At 34.8% G+C, this 26549-nt stretch overlaps 1 protein-coding gene across 1 annotated transcript in view; it reads right to left on the minus strand.

Annotated features, from left to right (window-relative positions):
* Positions 1-348: 348 nt before the first annotated feature.
* The window catches only part of LOC150100814 (profilin-like), a 44793-nt gene continuing 18592 nt past the window's right edge, over positions 349-26549 (minus strand). Inside the window, exons 2-4 of the mRNA XM_090401080.1 lie at positions 17407-17581; positions 5383-5480; positions 349-1925 (exon numbers count right to left, since the gene is read on the minus strand). Coding sequence (XP_090257206.1) covers positions 5383-5480; positions 17407-17581 — 273 coding nt within the window. The 3' untranslated portion in view covers positions 349-1925. The remainder of the gene's footprint in view (positions 1926-5382; positions 5481-17406; positions 17582-26549) is intronic.

A 26549-nucleotide genomic window follows, 5' to 3' on the forward strand; every position in this document is an offset into this window, starting at 1 on the left:
AACAAGTCTTCCTCATGTCAAGTGCTGTCTGTGCAAACACCACATCCACTGAGCTACACAGGCTCAGTGGATGTGGTGTTTGCAACTAGAATAAAAATTTCCAACTAGAATAAAATAACTCAACAAGAGTTATTTTATTCTAGTTGGAAAATATTTAGACCTCTGGCAGATTATGTATTGATTACAACTTATGTACTAGTTTTGAAACACCGATATCAGGACGTTACTATTTCAAGATTTCTTAGCTTTTTAATCTGTGAAGCAGGTCCAACTTCCTTTGAATAAATATAAGCAAATGGTAATTCATAGAAGAATGCTTTTACAAAAGAAAAAATTGTATATCAAAACTGACTTAAAATACTCAAGTTTATTACTTTGCTTACAGAATCTTGTCTTTCAAAAAACCCTGAATGTGCATGTGTAAATGGTATGAAATCCACACACAACCTTTTAAACTGGCTAATATAACTTAAATACAGTCTACACACAATATAAGTTTTATCCATAAACCTATTATTTATTAAACACCTAATTTCCATATTTCAGCTTTGTACAGAATAAACATTAAGAATACATCCAAGTTTCAGATTTCTGGGATTGTTGAATATAAGTTATGCTGAAAGAAGATGTACACTACTTAAATGACATCTTTATTAGAAACCCAACAGGGCACATCAGCAGTACAAAAAACATTTAGGACCATCAATGTCATGCTAAGCTATTGGCACCAAAATAACTAATAATGCAAATACATTTGAGTAGTCATTGGAATGTTCAATTAAGAACGCTTTTGAAACTTACGAAATTAGGAAATGACTAACCTTAGATTTCACATCTATTTTCATAATCTGTCCAGGTCCTAAAAACTATTGGAAAACATGCTGCATTTTTGCCTTTTAAAAAAACCTTAAATTCAACTGCTTTTATGACTTAACTATTGAAAAAGTTCATTATGCAATTTAATGCCATCGACTTGGTAAGTCAAATAAAACATAATTTGAAGTTAAATTCAGAGATAAAACTTAATTTACACTGAAAAAAATCATTAATACACAAATGAGATGCAGCATTATTAAAGGATTTCTAAAACAAAGAATTTGAATGCCGAAATAGAAATTACTTAATGGTATTATTTTTCTACATTATAAAATATGCAACCAGAAATTGGAAGGCAAGAACTAACAATGTTCAAAGGTTGCAATTTACTTCAAATTCTTAAAGCAGAAAAGTTAACTTTTGATGGTTAGTTACTTTTAATTTCTTAAGTTTCTACTTATAAAATCAATAACATTAAAATGTTTTGACAGATCCATTAAAAAATGGCAGTTTAGAAATTTAAAGTTTAAATATTAATCACATCACTTATTTGAATTTATTTAGAAGCCAATTTACACCCTTATTACAGAGATCTGTTGTGGTGCCATATATCAAGAGACATTAGTTCACTATTAGTAACTGGATTGTAAATCTCGTGCCCCTAAAGCTACAATGTGCAATGCTGCACTGAAGCAAAGCGCCAGATTAGCATCGTCAATCTCATAAATTCACCCCCAAAACTTTAGATTTGTTCCCTTTTGTTTCAGACCCTTCCTTGCTTAGGATCACCATCTCCACTTCCACATACCTTACCACTGCTGCTTATGCAAGGAGTGACTAGTTCCATTTCTCTTCTCTCAGGAGTCCAATAAGAGAACTGTGGCTGTAGGTTGGACAGCATTAAGTACACAACATTGCAAATGAAAAATCAAGTTTCACAGTGAAGATAATTACAAAAGAAAATTAGGAAACAGGAAAATAATAAACCTAAATTTGAATTTGTACCAGATACATCTTGATATACCTACAACCTCAAACAGTGCCAAAGCTGGAAGTTTGTAGGAAGTGGATGATGCTCACTTTACACAGAGGGGGTGAACTGATACAATCTAGAAAAAATAAATAAAAATTTAATGTTAAATGCAAAAGTAGTTTAAGTTTATAGTCACCTCCATTTACCATAACATATTAAGGTATTCTCAGAGAAAATAAACTCCAATTGTACTGATGGATAAACATCTAGATGACACCAATGATGTAGGATTTCAATATTAAAAGAAATTTGACCACAGTGAAAAGGTCAATCTAAAATTAAGTTAGCTGTCACGAAATGCTTTTAGAACTAATGCACAAGATTCAAATACATAAAAAAACATGCACTTTTTTTAGATGACTAGATTCAAAAACACTAGGAACTTGTAAAGAAGAAATAAGTTCATAATTTAATAGAAATCTAAAAACTAGCATTATATATGGTTAGTTTTTATTTTAATTTCCTGTTTGTTCATTTTAACAAACTGAATGTTTTGCAATAATCAATCTTAATTTTCATTGACCATACTCTGTTATGGGCATCTTAACTTTGTAATGAATGGTCAAGAATTCCTCCAACACACAGATGGCCATGGACTTTTGAACAAATATTTACATAAGTTAAAATCACATCAATTATCTATTGGATGACAATGTAGTTCAACTTTAAAGTTTTTGATGCACACATCCTGAATATTTCAACAGGATACTCTGATGATACTACATAATTTACATTACCTTTAAGTCCCCCCCCCCCAAAAAAAAACTGTTTTTGTCAGATCAAGTGTCAATGAAGCATTTAAATGTATTAATCCACATAGACCTTTAAGTTTTTTTTTTTGCCATCAAAAACTTGTTTAGCTACCTTTTCCCCATTTGCACTCAGATTAACTATGCTCACATTCTTCAGTGTTAATAACTGATAAAGGACTTATCATTTTTCTAACCTTAATAAGTGACAATTGGTTATGAAAATATTGCATCCTGCTGGTTAGGTTGCTGGCTAAATCTCTTATGTAACTTATTACTCAGTTGGTTTCCCATGATATCAACTTTGCTTGCTCTATTTCTCAATTTGCTGTCTTCTTAACACTCATACCTAAATAGCTGAAATTTTTCCAAAAGTTCAATGCAAGTGAAGTTTACCAGGGTGCTGCTTTTTTATTATTTAAATAAAACTTGTTATTGAACTGAGTTCTGAAGAATATTCTTGATACAGATGTTCAATGAAAGGTACAACATTGTACCATTATGGTTAATAGCTTTTTATCAGCAATTTTCTTCAAAATAATTTTTTTTTTTTACTTTGAACATGTTCACGCCAGCAAGTGTTTCACACATGCGTACCCACGGGAGCTTTCCTTACCATACAAGTCTCTTCCACATTGGATGGGTGCAACACTAGTTATACAGCATAAAATTCTACCAAAAAGTTGCAACTGTCTTAATGATATCTAAAATTTCAAATGCAATTCAAACTGATTTCTTTGATAGTTGCTTTAGATAAATTGTTTGCTTGCAGCATCCAACAACTACATTATAAAACAGATGTTACCACTTATTTCATTAATTAAAAATTTCTACAAATGTTTTTAGTTACCGTGTTTGGTACTACAATAAAATGGGTTTGCTTGAGCCTATGCAGTAGCATGGGAGAGGAGACTTATCATTAGATAGGGCCATTTTTATTCTAGTTGACTAATTATACCGATTGTTGCTAAATAACTTATAGCACAGACTATAAAAGTCTAATAACAATAGTTACCAGTTTTTCTTACATCTACAGTATTATGTTAGGGAGAAGATGTTCACTACATAGATATAGTTGCTTTTAGTACTCCGATATATATATATATATATATATATATATATATATATATATATATGAGAGAGAGAGAATAAAAATTATCTATTCCTAACTAAAGATGAATCCTATAAGATTACATATGATGCAAGTAAAAAAAAGTTGGAAATCCACATTCTAGCAATGAGATTTCTGAGCCACTAAAAAGAAAAAAAAACTCATGAAGTTTGGATTTTGAAAGATTCAGTGGATAATTTTGCTGATTTCGATTGTGTTGTATTCATGAAATAGTTCCTCATCTAATGAAGATATTTCAGAAAATAAGGTTTCTAAATTCAGTTTACAAACTAATGGAATCCAATACACAATGTGGCAGTATCAGTTCAGCAGTATAAGAAAAGATGAGATTTTCTCACTTGATGCAGAAAATCCACCTGAAGCATATTCTACATTCCTAATTGATCTTATAGTAGCCAATCAAACAATTTCAAAGTTTGAGAGTGAGCATGAGCCAACAATTCACTGTCACCTTTATGTACATACATGGATATATAAGTAGCTAGCTGGTAAACACACTGAACTTTGATGCCATATTGAAGTCTTACTGGGAATTTGTCAATATTCATCATCTCATGAATATTGCAGATCTGTGTTTATCTACAACTCAGGATGGTTAAACTGCAAGACAAATAAAATCTAAGAAATGCATACCATATCCAAAGAAATTTCCTAAAATCTTGTTACTTATCAGAATGATGCATGCTCTTGAAATGTTTATACTGATTGAAGAATTCCATGTATACAAAGTGGAAAATAAAGAATGCAATATACAAGAACAGATTTCTGCAACTGCTACCAAAATATTGGCATTTCTCTAATAATAATATAGACTAATGAAATTTGAACTGCTAGAAACAAGTTTCAAGCTTTCAAAAAGCAGCTTTGCTAATGTAAAAAAGTTTTTTTTTAACTGATGAGAGCATGATTCCTTGGTGGGAGAGGCTGTCCTATTTGGAAAGCATAACTAAGGCATCTAAGAAGAGTACCCTATTGTTTCCTTTTCCATAGTAAACTGGATTCTTGAATGTAGAACTAGAGATACAAAAATGAGATATCTGGGCCATGATGCCAAATAGAAAACACATCTACATATTTTAACCAGATAGATACACTTGGCATAAAAATTGGCAAGGGGAGGCAGGGAACCATAGCAGTTCCCTCTAAACAAATTTTCTTCTTCCAAGGAAAGTCTAGAAATGATGGCTATGGAAAAGAGCTAAGATATCAGAAGGAAAAACATTTAAGAGTGTTAAGGTGTCACTCATCATATATATATATATATACATACACATACACACACACATATATATACACATACACACACATATATATCATCAAATTCCTGCCATGTACCCTCAAGGGTACATGGCAGGAAGGCCAGGGTGATGTCAGGAGGCCAGAAAGATACTTTTAAACAGGTTTTAATTATGTTTTGGTGGGATCATAATCAATGGGATGTAGGTAGAGTGGTATCAGAGAATCATCTTTTATGGTTTATTCAGTGATGTTAAGGACAATTGTGACATTATTCTTATCTCTATTGATAAACTTAGGCAATATTTTGAGTTGAAGACCTAGAAAGAATATTGGCAACATTAAGTTAAATTTACTAACAAAATTACACAGGAATATTCTGCTGACAATAAGAATAAATTCTCATGAATACTTACTTAATAGTTATTGGACCGCAAATAATCTCCTAATTTTTCCACAACTGTATTCAGCTGACCAGGTGGGAAGCCATCAGTTGTAGCAGCAACCAGCAAACCTTGAGAAAAAGAAACCAAATTATCTTTATTAGTTACGATAAAATCTTTATTTAATCCTGGCCTCCTCCCACACTAATGAAAAAAATTACAGGCTGCTTTCAACAACTCATTACATGAATGCTGCTGCTGCACCTATTATATACATATGAAAACCTTAACTGGAATTATGGATATGAACAGAAGTTAAGTGCACTCTCGCTTCATAAATTTTATTTATGTTTTGATTTTACTAAATTTTGTTCCCATATCTAATTTTTTAATAAGCGGCAAAATCATTGTAAGTGATTTTGCCACTATTAGTAACTTGCTCAGAATGAAATTTGATATTTAGAACTAAATTCTAAAGAGGTAGAGGCATCAGCTGTACCTATTACAAAACAGAATACAAAATGAAGATAATTAGATCAAATCTGAAATTTCTGGCATAATTTAGCAAATTCATTGGCTATCTTCACTGTCACAGTAAATTGCAACTACATAATTACACAACTGCAGATAAGTTCAAAGAACTATCCTTAGAATTGTTTTCATACATAAAAATGAAATTTATTATCCTTACATCCTTTAATTCTCATCTGTCTAAGACAGGTTTAATAATACAATTAAGGGTTTTTAAGCAATTTAATGTAGCATGCCTACCAATTCTACAGCTCTCTAATGGGAAGTATTTCATACTTCCCATTAGAGAGCTTTCCAACCAAAGACTTTACATACTGACTGAGCTACAGAGCTTTAAATGTTATACATTCCATTAAATCACTTTCCTGAAGCCAGGCAAATGATCATGTCATTTAAGTTTGTCTGAAAAACAGCTTCAATTTCTTTGAGTCATTTCAGCAAAAAAATAGTCCTTTATGTAAAGATTGACTCAAAATTATATGCTAATAGGTGAACTTTCTTTTCCAATTAAATATCCTTAAAGAAACTTTTCCAAGTTAGATATATTTGGTTTTGCCAAAATAAGGACTATATTACCAATTTCTAAACTTCAATGTGACAATGAATCCTTAGGAGAAACTAAGAAGGAAGCGATATTGCACATGCAGGGTGGAATGCAACCAGCACACCTATTACACGAAGGAGCTGGGTTCATCTTTCCTGAAATACCAGGTGATTATAAAATAACCTCAAGTGTTCAGAGCCCTCTAGCGAATATTGGATGAAACACCAATATTCGGTAGACGTACACAGTGGAACGTGGGGATTCGATTTAACGAAAAAAAAATAGCACCAAAAGTCACCAACAGGGGAAATTTTGGCACTGCCAAATTAATTTTAGTAGGTGTGACTAATGAATAACTAAATGGCAAATGAGAGAGAGCACACATCAATTTCATGACATTTATTGTTAATTACAAATGAGGTTCAATATGACCACCATTCCAGGAACCGCATACGGTGCACGACATTTTCCACAGTGGCTCGCAACATGTCAGAATTGATTCGTCTCACGTGTAACGTTATTCGATCTTTTAAAGTTGGAATATCAGGTACATGTCCTTGATACACAATGCTTTTAAGAAATCCCCACAGCCAAAAGTCACAAGGATTGAGATGAGGCGATCTCGGTGGCCAGGGCGTGGGAAATGCATAACTAATGATTATTCTGTCAGAAATGTTGTCGCAAACCACTCTATACCTGAAGTCTGATGTGGGGTGGTGCACCATCCTGCATGAAGATGGTCAAATTAAGACTTTGCTGTAATTACTCTTTGCTGCAGTTGTGGAACCACAAAGTTCTGTAGCATATTGGCATACCTGTTAGCATTGACAGAACAGGTCACTGGTCCATTTTGGCAATTTTCCTCTTAAAAGTATGGACCAATGATAAAAGATGCCTAAAGTCACAGTGTGGTGCGGATTTACGGCAAGTGGATAGGCATTTGCAGACACACATGTGGATTAGTTGCAGCCCAAATGCGACAGTTGCGTGTGTTAATATCGCCATTCAAATAAAAGTGTGCTTTGTCACTCCATAAAATCTGCCACGGCTATGCATCATCCATTTCAATATGCGCTAAGAATCTCAAAGATAAGTCAATTCATGTGGTCGCATCACCAGGGTGCAATTCTTGAACATGACTGATTTTATAGGGGTAAAACTTCAACATTTGATGTAGGATTTTCCACACCGTTACATATGCAACATCTGTTTGCCGGGATATTGCTCGTGCATTGCTGGTACCCTGCAAATTCGACATCTGTTTCACAATAGCAGTTGCAACTTGTTGGCAATTGATTGGTTTGCATCCCCTGCCTATCTCCACTGCTAGAGTTCCAGTAGTTTCAAATTGCCAAATCAGTTTTCGTAAGTTTGTTACGCTAATCGGGCCTTTTCGTAAATTTTTCATACGCCAATCACGAAATTTCATACAAAAATCACGAAGACCAGTGCTGGCATTATTGTTCCGCTGATAATAGAGTGACTAACAAAGCACGCTCACGTAAGGTAAGAGGCATCGAAAAGCAGTTAGTCTACGAATAATAAGAAATCTCACAGGCTTTCTTTTTATTGCATGATTGCTCACATGAAATGTGATAATGCAAATTAATGCATTTTACTCCATAAACAGTGCCAAAATGTCCCTTGTTGGCGACTTTTGGTACTTTTTTTCGTTAAATCGCATCCGTGTTCCACTGTGTACGTCTACCCAATATTGGTGGGTTTCGTCCAATACATTACTCGCTAGAGGGCTCTGAACACTTGAAGTTATTTTATAATCACCCGGTATATGGTCAATTTTTTTTTAATCTTTGTTTTCCCGAAGCAGAAGGTTCAACTATTGTCATAGTATTTATAAAAAAGGTAGTCTTCATGGTCTTATTTTAGCTAAATCGGATCATTTTAGTTGAAAGGACTTCAAGGATATATGTTTATTACCAGAAATCTGATGAGTAATTTTGCTAAACATTTTTCATTTTAGTTCAATGAAATAAGTAAATAAATTCAATAAAATAAGTCCAATGAAATAAAAAAAAATATTTTTTTGCTACTCTTCGAATAATTTACAAAGAACCACTTCCCATCTTAAATTTTGAAGACTTATTAAATTGCTATTTTATCCCTAAAGATTTATCATGCCTCTAACACTAGACCATCTGAAGAAAGACCCTTAGTTTGTTTGCTGACTAGTATTCCCATCTCCCCTTTTCTGGTTCCTGTGAGTATCGAGTAATGGTAAGGTTAGGGACCACAAGATGACAGTGATCTGTTTTCTCCATCCCAGATGCCAGTTACTTTAAGTTTACCATAGAATGCCATACAATGGCAGATCTAACAAAAAGGCACAGTAACCTTGCAGGTATTTATGCAAATTACTTTGCATAAATACCTAGGAGGTATTTATTTTTCACAGGCTTAAATTGCAGCTACAACACCTAACCTACCTTTACATATGTAAAGGTTAGTTGTAGCTGCAATTTAAGCCTGCGAAAAATAAATCTGATCTATGTCTTCCAAGTGATGTACTTATGTTATTTCTCAACAATAATGCAAGTGACTTAGCTAGATTTTGCTATTTGTATACCGTTTAGATTTTATCAACTTCTTGATATGTACATAGAAACCACATCACCTGCTGCAACCATGTTATTTTTGGTAACAAAATTTGAATCCCTATTTGAAAAGGAATAACAATTGTCATAAATAAAGTAATAACATTTTTATTTTTGATCAATAATTGGCTCTTTAGTACAAGATGTGACAATTAGAAAATGACAAACATTTCAGAATAGACATGATATCAATTTCCTGATGGAAATTGATATCCAACTGTCAAATCATGGTTCTATACCCTTTAATGGTTTCTTGGAGCTCCCAAAATGTTTTTGGCTTATTCTTGTATTTCAGTCTCCATTTGGTACCATAAATTCTCAATGAGGTAATAATTGAATCCAGTAATAATTGAATCAAGTGTTTGAGCCACTTATTAACCTGCAACAAAAACTAAAAGCTTTTTAAAGTATGAAACTCAATTCTTATGTTACATTTCAGGGTTATAATAGCATTACTTACATTTTTTGCCCAATGACAAGGGGCAGAGTCATCTTGAAAGATGCAGTTTGTCATTACAGTAAAGTGGTCTCTGATCATATGCAGCAATTTTTCTAAAATTTTCTGGTACACTTATGCATTCATTGAACCTTTTGTCAAATGCAAGTAAACACCATAACACAATGTGCAGCCCCAGTTCATCTGACTGTTGACACCAGACAGGTTTGAATTTTTCCTTATTGTATCCAAACTGTCAGTCTGCTGATGGAACCCTGCAGGTTGAACGTGTTCTCATTAGAAAAACCTCTTTTCCACTGCTAAGGAGTCCTCTTTGCATGAATTTAACCAAGCCCATCTAATTATTTTTTTTTTTGGTTAAAAAGGGATTTTTAGGATGCCTGACTATTACTCATTGCCAAACGAGCAACAGCTTGCTACAACTACTTCGTTCCATGTTCCTTCTAGTCCCGTTTCAGTTCTCCAAACAAACAGATTTGAGGCAGAGCTACTTTAGAACTATCTTGGCATGTAGACAGTTGGCTTTCTTCCTGTTTCCTTTACTTTTGACAGCAGGCATTCCTGTAGTAAAATGACTACAGGACACCCTATTAGCTATTCAATGAGAGAAATACCCTTCTCTATTCAAAGCATGAATCACCTCTTCTGCAAGTTTTTAACTGCACTTAACTAGTCTGTGATCTCAGCACAAAAACGCTAAAACTCTTGCTGTTTATAGCATAAATTCTGACACAACAGCAGCAACTATTACATTATGAAGAAACCTATGGGAATAATAGATGATGCAATACAATATGATATTGACCATTTAACTATGAACTATATGTAATGTGAGGCAGTTTCTATGAGCATACTAAACTTCCTATCAATTATCCTCCAAATTAATCTGTCTCTTTAGACAGAAATTTGGAGAAATTTCTGTCTAAGTAAGAGACTTCGTACTATATTAATCTATATCTTGGTTTTCTTCCTGCTAACAAAAACTTGCTAACCTTCCCTATTGTTTTAAATTGCCATACTACCTGAGATTAGCTTTGTTAAAACATTCCTGAATGCTAACAATGGTAAGTTCTTATGTAATATCTTCATTTTTAATGTACTGCAATTGATGCCATCTTTTCACTCCACTAACTTTTCTCAGAACTTTCATATTGTAGTTCTCGAAGTCTTCAATGAAGTGTTTTATTTCTAACCCAACTCTCAGAACCATAAGTTAAACTGGTTTGAACACCATCTTACATACAGATAATTTAGCGTTTTGACTATTTTAATGTTCATTTTCATGCCAAATTTATTAGTCATTCAATTTACTCAGCAAATCTTGCAGAGTTGTACTTAAATTTATTCAGAAGTACAACACCTGCATAAAGTTAAGAGCTAAGATTAAAATCTTCAATTTTAAAGTGAGATTTAATATTACTTTCCTTCATATAATCCATATAGATCAGGAACAGATTATGTACACCCCTTGTCTCACACCAGATTAATATCAAACCATCTTATACCTTCCATTCATATTATAACTTAAATACAGATATGAATTGCTCAATTATGTCTCATTTACACCATAAAACTAGCATTTTTCCAAGAGGAAAGTTGTGTAAAATGCTAGTTTTATGGTGTAAATGAGACATAATTAAGCAATTCATACCTGTATTTAAGATCTATGAAACTTAAATTAGATACATGTTATCTTCCCATGATTTCTCAACTATCAGTCTGAAAGTGAAAATATGAGACTGACAACTTCTATTTGGCCTGAATCAAGCCTGTTGAAGCTTCTATTTCACTCTTTTGTTTAGGTTTCTCAAGTATACTTGCATAAATCTTATCAGTAAGATTTAGTAGGGAAATACCTCTAATTCTCACATTATCTGGATTTTGACCCTCCAGATCCTGAATTATAGCATTTCTCGTTGAACATTGTCTACTTCAGATGCCTTTGATGGCTTCTAATACTTGAAGTTTTGATATGTATTCCTGGCAAGTGTTTTCTACCATTGTGCTATTCTTGCTTGTTATATTTAGCAAGCAAAAAGTAATTACTGATTACTCTAGACATTAGATACTGAAAGACTAAACAAATGGATGGATACCAGAAAGGATCACAAGAAAGGCTTCTTAAGGATATTGACAGAAGAAAGTTGAAATACTTCAGACATTAAAAGGATGGAAAGACTTTTCAAAACAGTTCTTGGAAAAGGAGGAAGGGGGAGACCAACAAGATTGATAGATGATGTCTGGAGCGATCTTCAGAGAGTTGAAGCCTCCAGAAATGCAGACTTAACAGGACAAGATGGTAAGGAGTGTGGCACATCAAGCATATGAGTGACCATACAGCATCTGCTGATATCCAACGAACAGATGGATGGAGACAGCTAGTTCAGTATTTCAACTTCTGAAATTATAAATTTATTTAGCTGATTTCCTACCATGCTAGCTTGGCTAATTCCATTTGATTTGCATATTTAATTTGCCATAATTCAAAATTGTACCTTAACAGCTGAAATGTTTTTACTTGTTTTCAAACTTTCAGTATCTGCAAACCTCTAAATTTTAGTATCGTTGGCATACCCTTACCCTGACCCCTCAGGAAAATGCAATTTGGGAGAAGTTTAATATTTCATTCAAGTATGAATAAAAAAAAAGGTATTGTTCAACATTTGCATTATAATGAATTACAATACATTTGAAGTTCCTAAACTTAAATGAAAAAAACTTTAAATAAATGATCATTTGTATATCACTAAATTATTAAATGTAATTAAAAAATTTCACGAGACAGTTTAGGAGTTTTGACCACTCGTTTTGAACCACTTGCTAGTTGAATGTCACAATTAGAATGCGACTGTGCCAACCAGATGCAGCCCTAACAGATGCCAATTAATACATGCCAAGAGATATCTTGTTTAAAATTTTTAAAAAAGAAAGTATAGATCTATCTTTAATTGTTATAATAAAAAAAAGAATCAAAATTTAAAAGAAAGCACTCTGTTCCCTAAAGACATTTCATGTAACTCTGAAGGTACATACACTGGGAAACACTGCCTCAGAAGAATCTTATACGATTCTTTTTATACTACTAATGATGACAACCTACACAACTCTGAAGGTGGGTAGGAGTTTGCTGTAGCAATCTAAATGTCACCTCTCATTCTGGTTTCATGGTGAGAACAAAGGCAGCCTTTGAAAGGTTAACAATCCAATCAATATGAAGCTTTGTTACCCATTTTGATGTAAGCTATCTATGCATTTCTTAAAAGGCTACTGCAACTCCTAGTTATTTAGCTTTAACCCTTAAATGACCAGAGAAACAGAATTCTAATAAATGTTAATTGAACATACTCAATGAGATGGAGAAATATGCAAATATTCATGTTTAAATGAAACATTCTCATTAGACCTCTTAGAACAAAAGGCATGCTGGAGGAGGTTTATAAAAGATTACTCATTCCACATTTTCACTTGCATGGACTTAGTCTGTTACAGCTAATTGTATCAAAACTGTCTGTGTCTCTGTGAAGGAAAGACTGAAAGAGGGAGATATGGGAAAGTGTTAGAAATGGAAGCATTTTGAATCCTAATTAAAGCCAAGACATTAATACATTTTAGCTGTTAATGTTTTTCAATTATTTTTTTATTCTGCAAAAAAAGACATCAATACATCCCTTTGAAACCAGTCAGCTCAACTTCACTTGAAAAGTGAAGATAAAAAGGTTCTTTGTATCTTAAACTAGATTTGAACCAGTCTTTCCAACCAAGGAGTGAAACTGACAGCTATAGAGGCTGTTATATAAAATATGAATAAACATTGTAGTTTGCAGCTGCACTAATTCTCTTGAAGTATCATTCTTTTAAAATGTTACACAGCAATCAGCATTCACTGATAATTATTGGGACTACTGTAGCCAGAGTAATAACTACTTTGACATTGACCTTCGTATTAGTCATATGGATCACTCTTATACAAAAAGAAAGAAGTCTCATTACAATCAAACAGTATGCCAAAAACTATACCATTTTATATACTCAGGAAACAAAAACCAACTTTTAATGATATAGCAACACTGGTTGCCAAATCAGTATTTAAAATAAGTGTTGCAACTTATTAACATGACTAAGATCTTGGAGAGCGCTAGTTTTATGACATGTTAAAACAAACCAGTTATGTAGGTTGATAATGTCTATATTGAGATTTTTGTACCATTATTAAGATTTGAGTGGTTAATTAGAAGAATTTTATAAGCTTCTTTTAAAAACTTTAACTCATACCATGTTTGGTATGATGTAAGGAACAGGTGCATTTCCAGTCAGTTCTGTTTAGAGTATCCAGGGAATGATCTACAAGACCTTGTTGAGCTAGTTTTACAGTGTTTAGTTTTCTTACATCTGTCTCTGTATTCATTAAGAATACAAGCTCACTTATTTGCTAAGAACTTTTGATATGCTTTTTTTTTTCTGATATCCCTTTAATGTATTAAATGGCTACAGTTTTATTGTAGTTAGTTTACTTTTCAGTGCAGTGTTTAATGTTTTAGTTTTTCTGTAGCTATTTTTACGAAAGTATTGCTGATAAATTCATGCAAATGGGCGTGTTTGTTGAAACAAATCCTTCTGGCTTTTAGTGTCAATGACACCTGGTTTTTGAGCTGGGAGATGGCAAGTTGTGTATATACTGATCAGCATGTGTAGGTTAAGTAAACAGTGAAGGAAAGACTGAAAAAGGGAGATATGGGAAAGTGTCAGAAATGGAAGCATTTTGAGTTTCAGTTTCAATGGAAAGTTGTTTGCAGGTGTGTTCAAGATGGCTAAGGAAGGTATAGTCTAAAGTCAAAAAGAATGCTATTGTTATTTTAAATCAAAAATATCTTCAAAAAATGAATTTGTGAAATATAAAACTGAACTACTATGATTAAAAAAAACTACAAAATTACTTAAGTCACTTCCTGGCACAAAACTACTACATTATGCCCTTCTATGAGAATTTCAGGTCTTACTAAAAGATACACAAAAGAACCTTCTGCTTTGGCTGATAGTTGAAAAGGTATCAACATCTCAATTATCACATAGTCAAGAAACTAGTGTTTAACACTTAATAATTTGTAGGTCATTCTCTGTTGTATGAAAACAGAATTCATAAACAACTTTCACAAAAATTTTAAATTGTCAATTATGGTTTTGAATTAAAAACCACACTTGACAGTTTAGTTTTGATGCACCTACCTTTTTCACAAGTGTCACAATCAAATAATTGTGCTTCTGAACAGTTTGCTGAAGACTCCTTTACTTTAAAACAAACTTTACTTTTAACTGGCACAGACACATTGATAATATTAGTTATCAAGCCCCATAGCCATACATGCACATACAAATCACCAATGAAACAAAATCAAAATATACTTCCACTTGTAGAAGAAGTATATTTGGACTAACTTTGTTTCATTGATTTCATATTTCTACTTCTTGTCTTTCACCATTTACCACAAGCCTAAGCACACTGGCTAGTATGTACACAAACTTGCTACCACTCAACATAAAAACCAGGCATCATTAACACTTAAAAAAAAAAAACTATAAAGGCTTGCTCCAACAAACATTTAAACAAATTAAAAAATTATCAGCAATAATTTCCTAAAAAAAATAGCTACAGCAAAATTAATTTTAATTTATAAGGTGATCAAAATTAAAATATCCCTGTTTATGGCCTCATGGAGCACCATCAAGTGATCCAAATGCATAAAACTTTGGAAGAATACATTATGCTTCATGCAGAAGCAATATCTGAGAAAAGTTCCAAAATTCACCGCCAGAGGATGTTGCAAACAAATGCATTTAATAATAAAACACGTAAAGACCACAGTAATTACTTTTAATAAAAAGGTACAAATATTTTGTACTGAAATTAACAGCACATCTTCAATGTCATACAAACAGTTAAATGTATATAGTATCTTATTTTGGACAAACAGGCCATTCTATGGAAAAAAGAATTAAGGAACATCAACATTATATTGAATACATGAAACCTCATAAGTCTGGTCTAGCACAACACAGCATTGACACTACTCATAATATCCAGTGGGATAAAGCTCTTCTCCTCCATAGATGCAGGTTCAAATAAGAACACCTTTTTAAAGAAAGGTGTGAAGCTATTTTACATCGGCCGAATCTAAATGACTGTCTCTCTCTCAAAAATCTGGGAGACTTATTTTATGCAATCAATAAAAATTAATTATCTTTAAAGGATTATGTATTAATATTCAGTAATTAATCTCCTAGCATGCGGCAACAATGTTAATTGGTGATCTGCTGACTGTTATTCCATTCCTTTAACTGTTTGTATGACACTGAAGATATGCTGTTAATTTCAGTACGAAATATTTGTACCTTTATTAAAAGTTATTACTGTGGTCTTTACGTGTTTTGTTATTAAATATACTATGCCACAGGTACCTCTAAAGATTATAAACAAATGCATACCAAACAACTTGACAGATGTCAGGAAGGTTTAAAAAGATGGATACGAGACCCTTCATTTTCATTGTTAATACAATCCCCATGATTCCCTAACATGCTTTGCTTGTGAAACTGTATGTGAAACAACCTAAACAATTGCAATGCTGCTTATGCACTGTGAATTTCATTGCCTGAACAAATGTCGACAAGGTCCACTATTTCCATGTACTCTGCAACAAATGATTAGCCATTTTGAAGAAACAGGATGACTGAGAATTTGACCTGGCAGAGGTTGCAAACCCATCAGTTTGAGTGAAGTTGCTACTGCCATTGTGGAGCAGGCCATGAATAACAACATTGGTTCCTGCAATGCACATGCTGTATCAAGTATATGGATGTGCCTTACACTATGGTCTAGAATATTCTAAAGGAAGACTGCTTATCAACCTAATTCAAGATAAGCCTGACATAGGAGTCGCACCCACAGGACTTTTGTGGTCCTGTATATGGTCTTTTCCATTCCTTGGCGAGGAATGTTAAAGGAAAAGTCAACTGACATTTCCTTTAACATTCCTTGCTTGAGTGAAAATGACACTACGTGGCCATGAATACCCACAATTGCCAGGTATGGGCTATGCAAAACCCACCCATATGATCATTGTTGTGCTACAGCAACACCTGTGCATGATGTCAATCATTTTCAAGCAGGATGAGGGCCCTTTCACACAACAGTCAATCTGTTCAAGTACATTTCATGGAAGCCAGAGTGATCATCAGTGCTTGTCTGAATACATGGCTGCCTTGTTCCTCTGATATAACCCTCTGTGATATCCATCTCTGAGAATTTCTCAAAAGATAGTTTATCAGGATCAGTCTGATAACTTGCTGACACTGAAAGACAGCAAATATATTTTCTGGTAGTGAAGTCAGATGAACTACACTGATAAGCATTGAAATGCTTATCCCTATCATAATTGACAGTAATTGTATTTTTTTTTTTTCAAATGTTGGATGAAAAATTTAACAAGTTCACAAATGTTCAAGAACAAGTGTTCTAACAATACTTACTGAAAGCTAGAACCAACCCAACTTAATAGGTATACATTATAGCAAGAAACTACAGAGGTTGCTAACACCTGTAACAATAGATATGCTTCAGTCAGATAAGTTCAACCATGCTATGCTTGTCACAAATACAGCAACTCTTATTTAAGAGTGGTAAGCTAGCTTATTCAAGGTGAGGAAGTAGGACTCGAAATTACAAAGAATGTAGTTCAATTAATTTGCAAAAAGGTAATGATTACTGTGCCCTTGGTGACAACAGAATACACAACTTTTCTCTAGTGAAACGTTATTGCATATTGTATTTCTATGTATAAAGCACGAGACATTGTATCAAGCAACAAAAAATAATAAAATGCCAATTGTTAAATAACATAAAAAAGGTATTCACTTACATGTATTGGTAGCTACAATACACAATGCAGAACTTCCTTGCCTACCACGCAGTAGGGCATTTTCTGCATGGAGGCAATAATATTTTTCACCTCCGATGTAGATTCCAGATTCTGTAAATGCACCTGGATTACTTCTCATAGTGTCAGCAATGGTTTTCAGTTCCTGCTGCGATATCTGAAAATCAGCACATTATGATTAAAACAGCAAAGAGTATTTTATATATTAGTATCATGAATTAGTACATGAAAACAGAAATATGTCCATCCAGTGAAGAAACACAAGGTTAATTTTTGCATTAAACTTGCAAGTTAAATTCCAGTAGTGATTATAATGGCAAATCAGATGTATTTAAGCAGCAATTTCTTCCTACTAGAAGAAATGTACATATTCTAAAATTATATATTTAGTTTAATACCTTATCCAAGTGTAAGCAAACAAAGTTTGCACCTGAAGTATCTTGAGGACTGGGGCAACTTATGGCAAAGGCGGACTGAGTTCTCTTCACTTTCCTTAGTATCCCATAATGCAAAGCACATCTTGTGGAGATGCATTATGGGGTCACTACCCAGACCTGTTTCGACCTTTGAGGTCTTGTCACTGGGAGACACCCAGAGATGATACCAAGGTTGAAGCAATGCAGAAGTCATTTCCATACGGGAAGGGGCCACTACCGGTCTGGGTAGTGACCCCTTCCCATAATGCATAGCATAATACATGTCTGCAAGGAGATGTGTTTTGCATTATAGAATACTAAGGAAAGTGATGAGAACTCAGCCCACCTTTGCCCCAGATTGTCCCAGTCCTGAAGATACTTCAGGGGCAAACTGTTTGCTTACACTTAGATAAAGGATTAAACTAAATATATAATTTAGTCTAACGAAGTGAAAAAAAAACTTCCAATATCTTTCTCTAATCCAGAGTAATTTAATAAGGTGTGACACCTTTCAGCAACTGACATATGGAAATACGACTTCTTCATTGCTTCAATCTTAGTATCACCTCTGGGTCTGGCTCCCACTGAAGAGACCTCAAAGGTCGAAACCAGTCTGGGTAGTACCCCTTCCCATAATGCATAGCATTATACATGTCCGCAATGAGATATGCTTTGCATTATGAGATACTAAGGAAAGTGATCAGAACTCAATCCACCTTTGCCAGGAGTTGCCCCATTCCTGAAGATCGGGTACAAACTTTGTTTGCTTACATTTGGATAAAGGATTAAACTAAATATAATTTATAGTCTAACCAAGTGAAAAAACTTCTGGCATGTACATATTCAAAAAATTTGAATAACCGATGATAAAAGATAAGGTGAAAGTCAATTTGTATTATGCATATAGAATCATAAGGAACAAACCTAGCACTTTCTAGTCAATGTACAATAGACTGTCCTCCACTGCATTGAGTTCTGGAGAGATACTTCTGTTTGGTCACTTAGCAACCCAAAAACCATACAAATTCACCTTTCTTCTTAGGTCCAACCACCTGTTACAAGTAAGTAAGTCTTTTATAAAGAAAACTTTAAGCAGTTAATCTCTACAGGGATTAACTGCTACATCCACAAGATAAGCTGCTTGCTTTTCTAAATGCCCTTAGACATTCTTATTCTTGATGGGATTCTAACCAAAGTTTGCCAAAATGGAGCACCATTGATATGGTATTGGTGATCATTAACTTTAAATACTGTTAATGAGAAAAGTAGAGCAGTCTATGCTTTTAGCACAAGATGAGACTAATAAAATTTTAATCATTAGCATTACACTGATCATTTAGCAAAATCACTTGCTCACTGACAGTTAACTCTGGTTTGTAAAGATTTCTGACCAACCTCAGTTTTATTACTCAATACACAAAATCAGGCTGCAGCATTTCTACAGATTTAAATACTGCAGTTTAAGTTATGTTATTTAAAATGTTAAAAGAAAAGTGTTAACTGAACATTATAGCTATCACTTAAAGAGAAAACATAAAGGCTATTTCTGAATAAGTGGCTTCAATAGATGTGTGTGTGTATATTGAAATTGAGGTAAATTCAAACAGGTAAATTATACAAAAACTGGACTGCATGATTAATACTAAAGTATCTTTAATATTAAATTTCAATGAGAAAGGAACATTTGGTATGTTCATTTACACTTAGTTATACAATAGTCAAATAAATACAATAATTTATCAAGTTCTCATCTATTAAGAAGACTGAAAAGAATCAGACAGATGTAGCAATGACCATGATAGGATAGGTTCTATTTTCAGCAGCAGACAAGATACAATGAATATTGTGCTTAAATTCAACTTTTCTACAAATATCCTTTGGAGATAAGGAGGAAAAAAAGAACTAAGGAAATTTTAGCATTCCATAAGCACATGCACAAAAGTAAATGCAAACCCCACCCACAGAAAGGTAAACCAATCACACATTTAGTACAATGTGTAAGCTAAGGTACCATGGATAATCTGCTTTTCAAGCCACTTCAGGCATCCAATAAACAGGTAGTCATCAACAAGTGATAAAATCGAAAGTCACTTTAACATCTTTTCTCAGTGAGATTCTAACCCATTTGGAGTGGGAACACATCCAGATAATCATTAAGTGAAAACATTTGTACTGCTAGGCTTGTCCACAAATCTTTCACTGCTTCTCTATGGCTACAGAAGTCATAGGCCATGAAAAATCCAAATATCTGAGGCCGTTTCTCTACACAACAACTGCTTTGCTGGCTTTCAGCAGTTTTCCAAATGAAGAATAATAAGCTAGTGAAATGAATATTTAAAGTAAATCTAAAAAGATGAAGACTGACAACCTCATAGCTATTTTAATAGAAACTACAGAATTTAGTAGCTTAATATATAAATTTATTAAGTGCACTTAGTTGGATGTGAGAAAGATCCCTCAATTTATAAAACTACACTTAAATGTTCAAGTTAAACTAAATTAGAATAAAAGTTAAAAATCAGACAATAGCATATCACATGTGATACTTGCAGTGGAGATCAACTCTTACTGAAGAGTTATCTTTTATGAATAGCAAATGTTCCTTCAACCAAGAAAGGTCTTACATCAGCCTTCCAGTGACTGCTGAAGTAACCTAACTCATACTTCAAGAAAAAATGCTTGCCACAAAAAAAAAAAAAAAAAAAAAATTCAAATGTTAAATAGCAGTAATAAGACCTATAAAATGCATTTTGTTAAGTGTTTTTTTAATAACAGGAATATTATGTACAGAACTTTTTAAAGTGATCTTTTCATGCAAACTCCCTGGAAACAAATTCATATGCATCACTGTTTCTAATGTAGCTTATGATGGTTGGCATAGGAAGCATCCAGTTAGCTGCAAGATTAGATTGATTTCAAAATGACCAGAAAAATTAATTGGCATTAGTATTATGGTATTTAAATAGCTCAGTAAAATCTTGATGTATTGTTTAATTACTTAGTGTTGTCTTTTTTTGTGGCTACCTTTAACAATGGAAATTTTTTAAGAATAGCATAAAGTCACCTGCAAAACTTTGAAAAATACAAAAGAATGAAAGCTAGAATGCATTCAGAAATGCAATGAAGAAAACAGTAACCAAGAGTAAAACGGGTGTTAATAACTAATGACAGTGGTGCAGTAAGAATGAAGCATGAGAAAGATCAAAGTGAATAAAGAAGCAAATGATAGATGTGAATACACTTCTCCCTCTCATTCTCTATACTTGCAATGAACCCCTATACAATGCCACAAAATATTATCATGTAGCACTATATGGGATTAATTTAAAGTTTAGTAAATAGCAGTGCATAAAAGAAATGGAGAGTGGTTGAAAGCACAAGTGACAAAAGTTAAGATCTAAAGATAATATTGGGCTATGTGGCTAGTACATTATCCAGATAGGAATGATTTAAGGGCAACAAATAATGGCATGACTGATCTGTGCATATGGGAAAAGATGCACAGTTCAAGTACGTGAAGTATATTTGAACAGTTTCTGACAAGCAAAAGGAATAATTATAAAGATGGCACTGGCCACAATTTGTAGTTGAATTATTTAACAAGTACTACTTTTTAGTGAATATACTAATGCGAATGATGATGCAACCCCTAGAAAGAGAGCATACAGGGACTAGAAATGGAAGAATTAAGTGTATGAACAAATGAGTTAAGGCTATCAGAATAGTCTTAAAGGCTAGGAGTAGGCAGTACCATCGACAGGATTTAACCCCATAAACTTAAGTTTCTGTGGTTTAGAAGTTCTGTGGGAAGTTTTCGGTATCGAGAGCAAATATAAACCAGGTATCTGGTTTATCAATTATATTTAACAATTTTGAAGTTATTAAAAACATCTAATGTGTAATTGTTAAGAGGGTTTAGTTATAAAATTTATGTACTACTATCCCCTGATGTAAGTCTTATAGCATAAGAACCTTGTTGGGTTCTAATTGCTTATTTTATTAAACTCCTTATATTATAAAGGTGGTCTCAATACCAAAAATTTCCCCACAGGATTTAACTGTCAAACAGATACTTGGCATTATGGCTAATGCAGCCAAGGATGCAAAGGCCAGTGTGTCTCAATTATGTGCCATGGCTGGTTTGCAAGATGAACAAGTTTTCCTTAGCATGAGACTAGCCAACTTGCCTTTAGGTAGAAGCCATTTTAATAGGTTTCCAAGGAGGAGTAAAGAGCAAGACAGACCATGCTTAAGTTTTGTTTTGATGTTAATCTACTCACCAAAACATAAGCTGCAATGGTTTGCCTAAAAGTGTATTAAATGCAAATCCATACAGTTGTCTACAGGTAATAAGCTGTTCAGAGCTGCCAAAAATCTTGGTCTCTTTCATCCAACATATTTTCCACATACATTATGAAAAGTATACATTTGAATATGTGCCTATAGAATTTCACCCATGTTGAGATTAAGGAAAATGAGGCTCAATCATATCAGCTCATTTTTTAAGCTTCCAACCATCTGCTGTATCCTACAGATTACAAGCAGATAACCTTTATCCCAATGAAAGTCATGGAATAGACCAATAAGTTTCATCAAATCAAGCCTGAAATCAAATTGTAACCAACAGTCTATGTTTTCACTATATAATCTAAATAATAGCCACAATCTCACACCATTTGGTGTGAGATTGTGGCTAGCAGAACTAAATATACAATTGGGTGCTGCTATAGACCAGGTGATGGAAAAGATGGTGGTGACAGTATGCACAAGCAAATAGAAGAAATGAGTGGAAGGAGGGTGATTATTATGGGAGATTTCAACTATGGTCGCATCGATTGGAGTGAGGAGAGGACACACGGGAGGAAGGAACTGGATTTTATGCGGTTATTAAGGGATAACTATCTGCGACAGCATGTAATGGAAAATACTAGGGGTCAGAGAGTGCTTGACCTAGTAATTACATCTGAGGATTTGGCTGTAACAAATATGACCACATTGCCACCAATCGGTGAGAGTGATCATAGGGTCTTAACTTGGGAGGTGGCTAAAGGTGTAGAATTTTCAATTAAGACAGGGTACATGTGGAATTATCGGGCTGGAAAGTATGACAAGCTTAGGAGTTTGATTGGTTCAGTGCCATGGCATGTACAACTGCAAGGACTAGAAGTTGATAGTGCATGGGAGGTAGTTAAGAAGTGCTTGCATGAAGCAATGGCTGACTGTATACCTAGAGTCCGAATAATAAATCAAGTAGGGGTTAAATGGATGAATAACACTATAAAGCTTGAGTTGCAAAAAAAGAAACAACTATGGAGGGAATTTAAGGAGAAGGGTGACCGGCAGGCACATGAACGGTATAAAGCACAGGCCAGAAGGGTGACGAGTGTGGTAAGAAAAGCAAAAAAGGATTACGAAAGAACATTGGCCAGGCAGGCTAAAGAGAATCCTAAACAGTTTTTTAGATATGTAGCAAGTAAAAGGAAAAATGTACATGGCAGATTGATTTTAAAGAATGCCGATGGTAGGGAGGTAACTGAATCAGTTGAGATAGTTGAGTTACTGAGTGAGCACTTTGCAAAAGTATATCATCCAGGTGGTGACATTGCAGAAACGAATAAACCAGTAGATTATACGGGAATTGTGGTTAATGAAGTGGAGGTGAGTAGTCTATTGCATAACCTCAATGTCAATACATCTGTGGGATTGGATGGTATACCAGCTCGTGTTGTACGAGAAGCAGCTAAAGAATTGTCAGTACCCTTGACCATTTTGTTTAATTTGAGTCTCGGGTCTGGGTTAGTCCCGAGCAGGTGGAAAGAGGGGAAAATAGTTCCACTGTATAAAGGTGGTTCCAAGACTGCTGTAGTAAATTACCGACCGATTAGCATATCAGGAATCATTGTCAAGGTCTTAGAGAAAATAGTCAAGAGGAAAATACAAGATTGGATAGAAGAAAATGGGATACTGTATCGGGGACAGCATGGTTTTGTGAAGGGTAGGTCATGCCTCAGTAACTTGCTCACGTATTATAACACAGTGACGGCTGAACTGGATAAGGGTAATGGGTTTACGGTGATTCTACTGGACCCTGCCAAGGCCTTTGACAGGATTCCACATGGAATTCTAATCAGTAAATTGCAGCATATGGGAATGGACATAGGGTTGGTGAGATGGATAGGAGGGTGGTTGACGGAGAGATATCAGAGAGTGGTTTACTCGGGAGTAGAGTCCAGAAGACAGTCTGTGACTAGTGGTGTGCCACAGGGATCTGTTCTTGGACCACTGCTGTTTAATTTGTTCATAAATGATATAGGAAATGATCTGAGAGGAACAGTTCATTTGTTTACGGATGATGCGAAGTTGGGTAGGGCAATAGTGAATGCAGATGACGTCAAAATTTTGCAGGATGATTTGGATAGATTGGAGGTCTGGGCTAAGGAGAATGGATGTCAGTTTAATGTGGCAAAATGTAAGGTTATGCATTTTGGGGTGAAAAGATTGGCGGCAGTTTACTGCATTGGTGGAACTGTGCTCCAGGAAATTGATGAGGCACAAGATTTAGGAGTGTTGGTAGATAAGGAATTGAAATTTAGGGGACACATTGCAAAAGTGACCAAAACAGCTCATCAAATCACTTGGTTGCTGAAGAATATGTTGACAAGCAGAGACAAGCAGGTTATTGTTCCTCTGTATCGAGCCTTGATAAGACCCCATCTAGACTACTGTGCTCAGATTTGGTCACCTAGGTTTCTTCTTGATGGGGAGGAGGTGGAGAGGATCCAGAGGCGAGTGACCAAGATGATAGCAGGTCTGTGGAATGAACCGTATGAGAACAGGTTGAGGATTTGTGGGTTGCAAAAATTGGTTGATAGGCGGAGGAGGGGAGATATGATTGAGACATTCAAATTACTGAAGGGTTTCTATAAAATTAATTCAGAAGATATTTTTGAGAACAGGGCTGGTTGTGGGAGGACTAGGGGACATCCATGGAAACTGGGCAAAAGTGTGGTTAGTAAAAGGTGTTAGATCTGGGTTCTTTACTTTTAGAGTAGTGAATGAGTGGAATGCGCTCCCTGAGTCTGTGGTGGATGCGGTGACAGTGAATGAGTTTAAGGCGAGGTATGATAGATACTGTATGAATGTCAAATAGTTGTGATGAATATGATTTGGGGCCTCCCTCGATGAGTCCAATGACTCCCTGGAGTTGCCCGTAATAACAGTAATAATTTAAGGAAATTACAACGTACTAGGATATACATTAAAATTAAATTTTAATATATTTCGGCAACGTCACGTTGCCATTTTCAAGAACTTAAGTACAAGACACGTGCACGCAGGCACAACAAACAGTAAGTGAGGAAGAAGTAGGAAGCTATTATTTCTCCTAAAGTCCTGATGGTACCCTTTAGCGGGCAATGCTGGTATTCTTGGGCAACTGGGCTGAAGGTCTTCTGATGTAGGTTTCTCAAATTTGAGGAAGTCTCATGTAGCCAAATTTGTTGAGGTTTGGATCATTTCTTAGGGCTGAAGCTGATTCCATGAAAAGCCTTTCATATCTGTATTTGCTACGGTGTATAATCCTGGCTTTCTTCCACCTTATTCTATGGCAGGTATCCAGAGCATGGTCAGCAAGACCCGAGTGGCTGTATTGGTGAAACTGGATGTAGTCCTTGTGTTCTGAAATTCTGATATTTGCTGTACTGCCTGTTTGGCCAAAGTAGGACAGCTTACAACTGCAAGGGACTTGGTATACACCAGGTAGGTCTAGGTGGGAAGGTTGGTCTTTAGTAGAGTGGATAAGGGATGCTAATTTTTTTATATGGTCTGTAACAAGAAGTTAAGTTATGTTTTTTTTAGGATTTTTGTGATTTTTTCCGAGGTGCTCAGATATAGGGTATGGTGATGGATTTAGAGTAATCCTTGTTGTGAGGGGGTGGGGGTTGTGGTTTACTGGTTTCAATATTTTTTGGATTTTTTGGGGGGGATAGCCATTGGCTAAGAAAGTGTTGAGAATGTGGTTTAGTTCTGTGGTTAGGGCATTGTCATTCGAGCAGATAAGCTTAGCCCTGTTGTGTAGTGTCTTAATGACTCCATATTGTTGTGAGGAGGGGGTGGTGGGATTGTTGGTGAATGTATCTGCCTGTATGGGTGGGTTTTCTATATACTGAGAAAAACAAGGTTCCATCGGGCTGGCGTGTGTGACTAGTGTGTCTAAGAAAGGTTGTAATGCAGTTGTTTTTTTCTTCTTCCAGGGTGAATTTGATTCTGGGGTGTTGGTTGTTTAGGTGGGTTAAGAAGGAGAGGAGTGCATCGGAGCCATGTGGCCATATAGCGAATACATCATCTACATAGCGAAGCCAAACGGTTGGTTTTTGTGGGGCAGAGTGCAAGGCTTTCTTTTCAAAAGTCTCCATATAAAAGTTGGCCAAGGGCAGGGAGAGTGGAGAACCCATAGCTGTCCCCTCTATTTGTTTGTAGAATTTTCCTTGCCAAACAAAATAGCCTGAGTTCATTGTGAACTGAAATAGGGCTGAGATATCGGGAGGAAATTTAGCTTGGATTAGCTCTAAAGATTCTTTGAGTGGGACATTCGTGAATAGGGAGGAGACATCAAAACTGACCATTATGTCAGTGTGTTTGAGTGTAAGGTTTTCTATGCTGGCTTTGAAGTGGGCTGAGTTTTTTTATGTATGAAGGTGTGTTGCCAGT

The sequence above is a fragment of the Typopeltis vanoorti genome, chromosome 12, assembly GCF_054136105.1.
Source record: "Typopeltis vanoorti isolate ZY-2024b chromosome 12, IOZ_Tvanoo_1.0, whole genome shotgun sequence".
Lineage (NCBI taxonomy): Eukaryota > Metazoa > Arthropoda > Arachnida > Uropygi > Thelyphonidae > Typopeltis > Typopeltis vanoorti.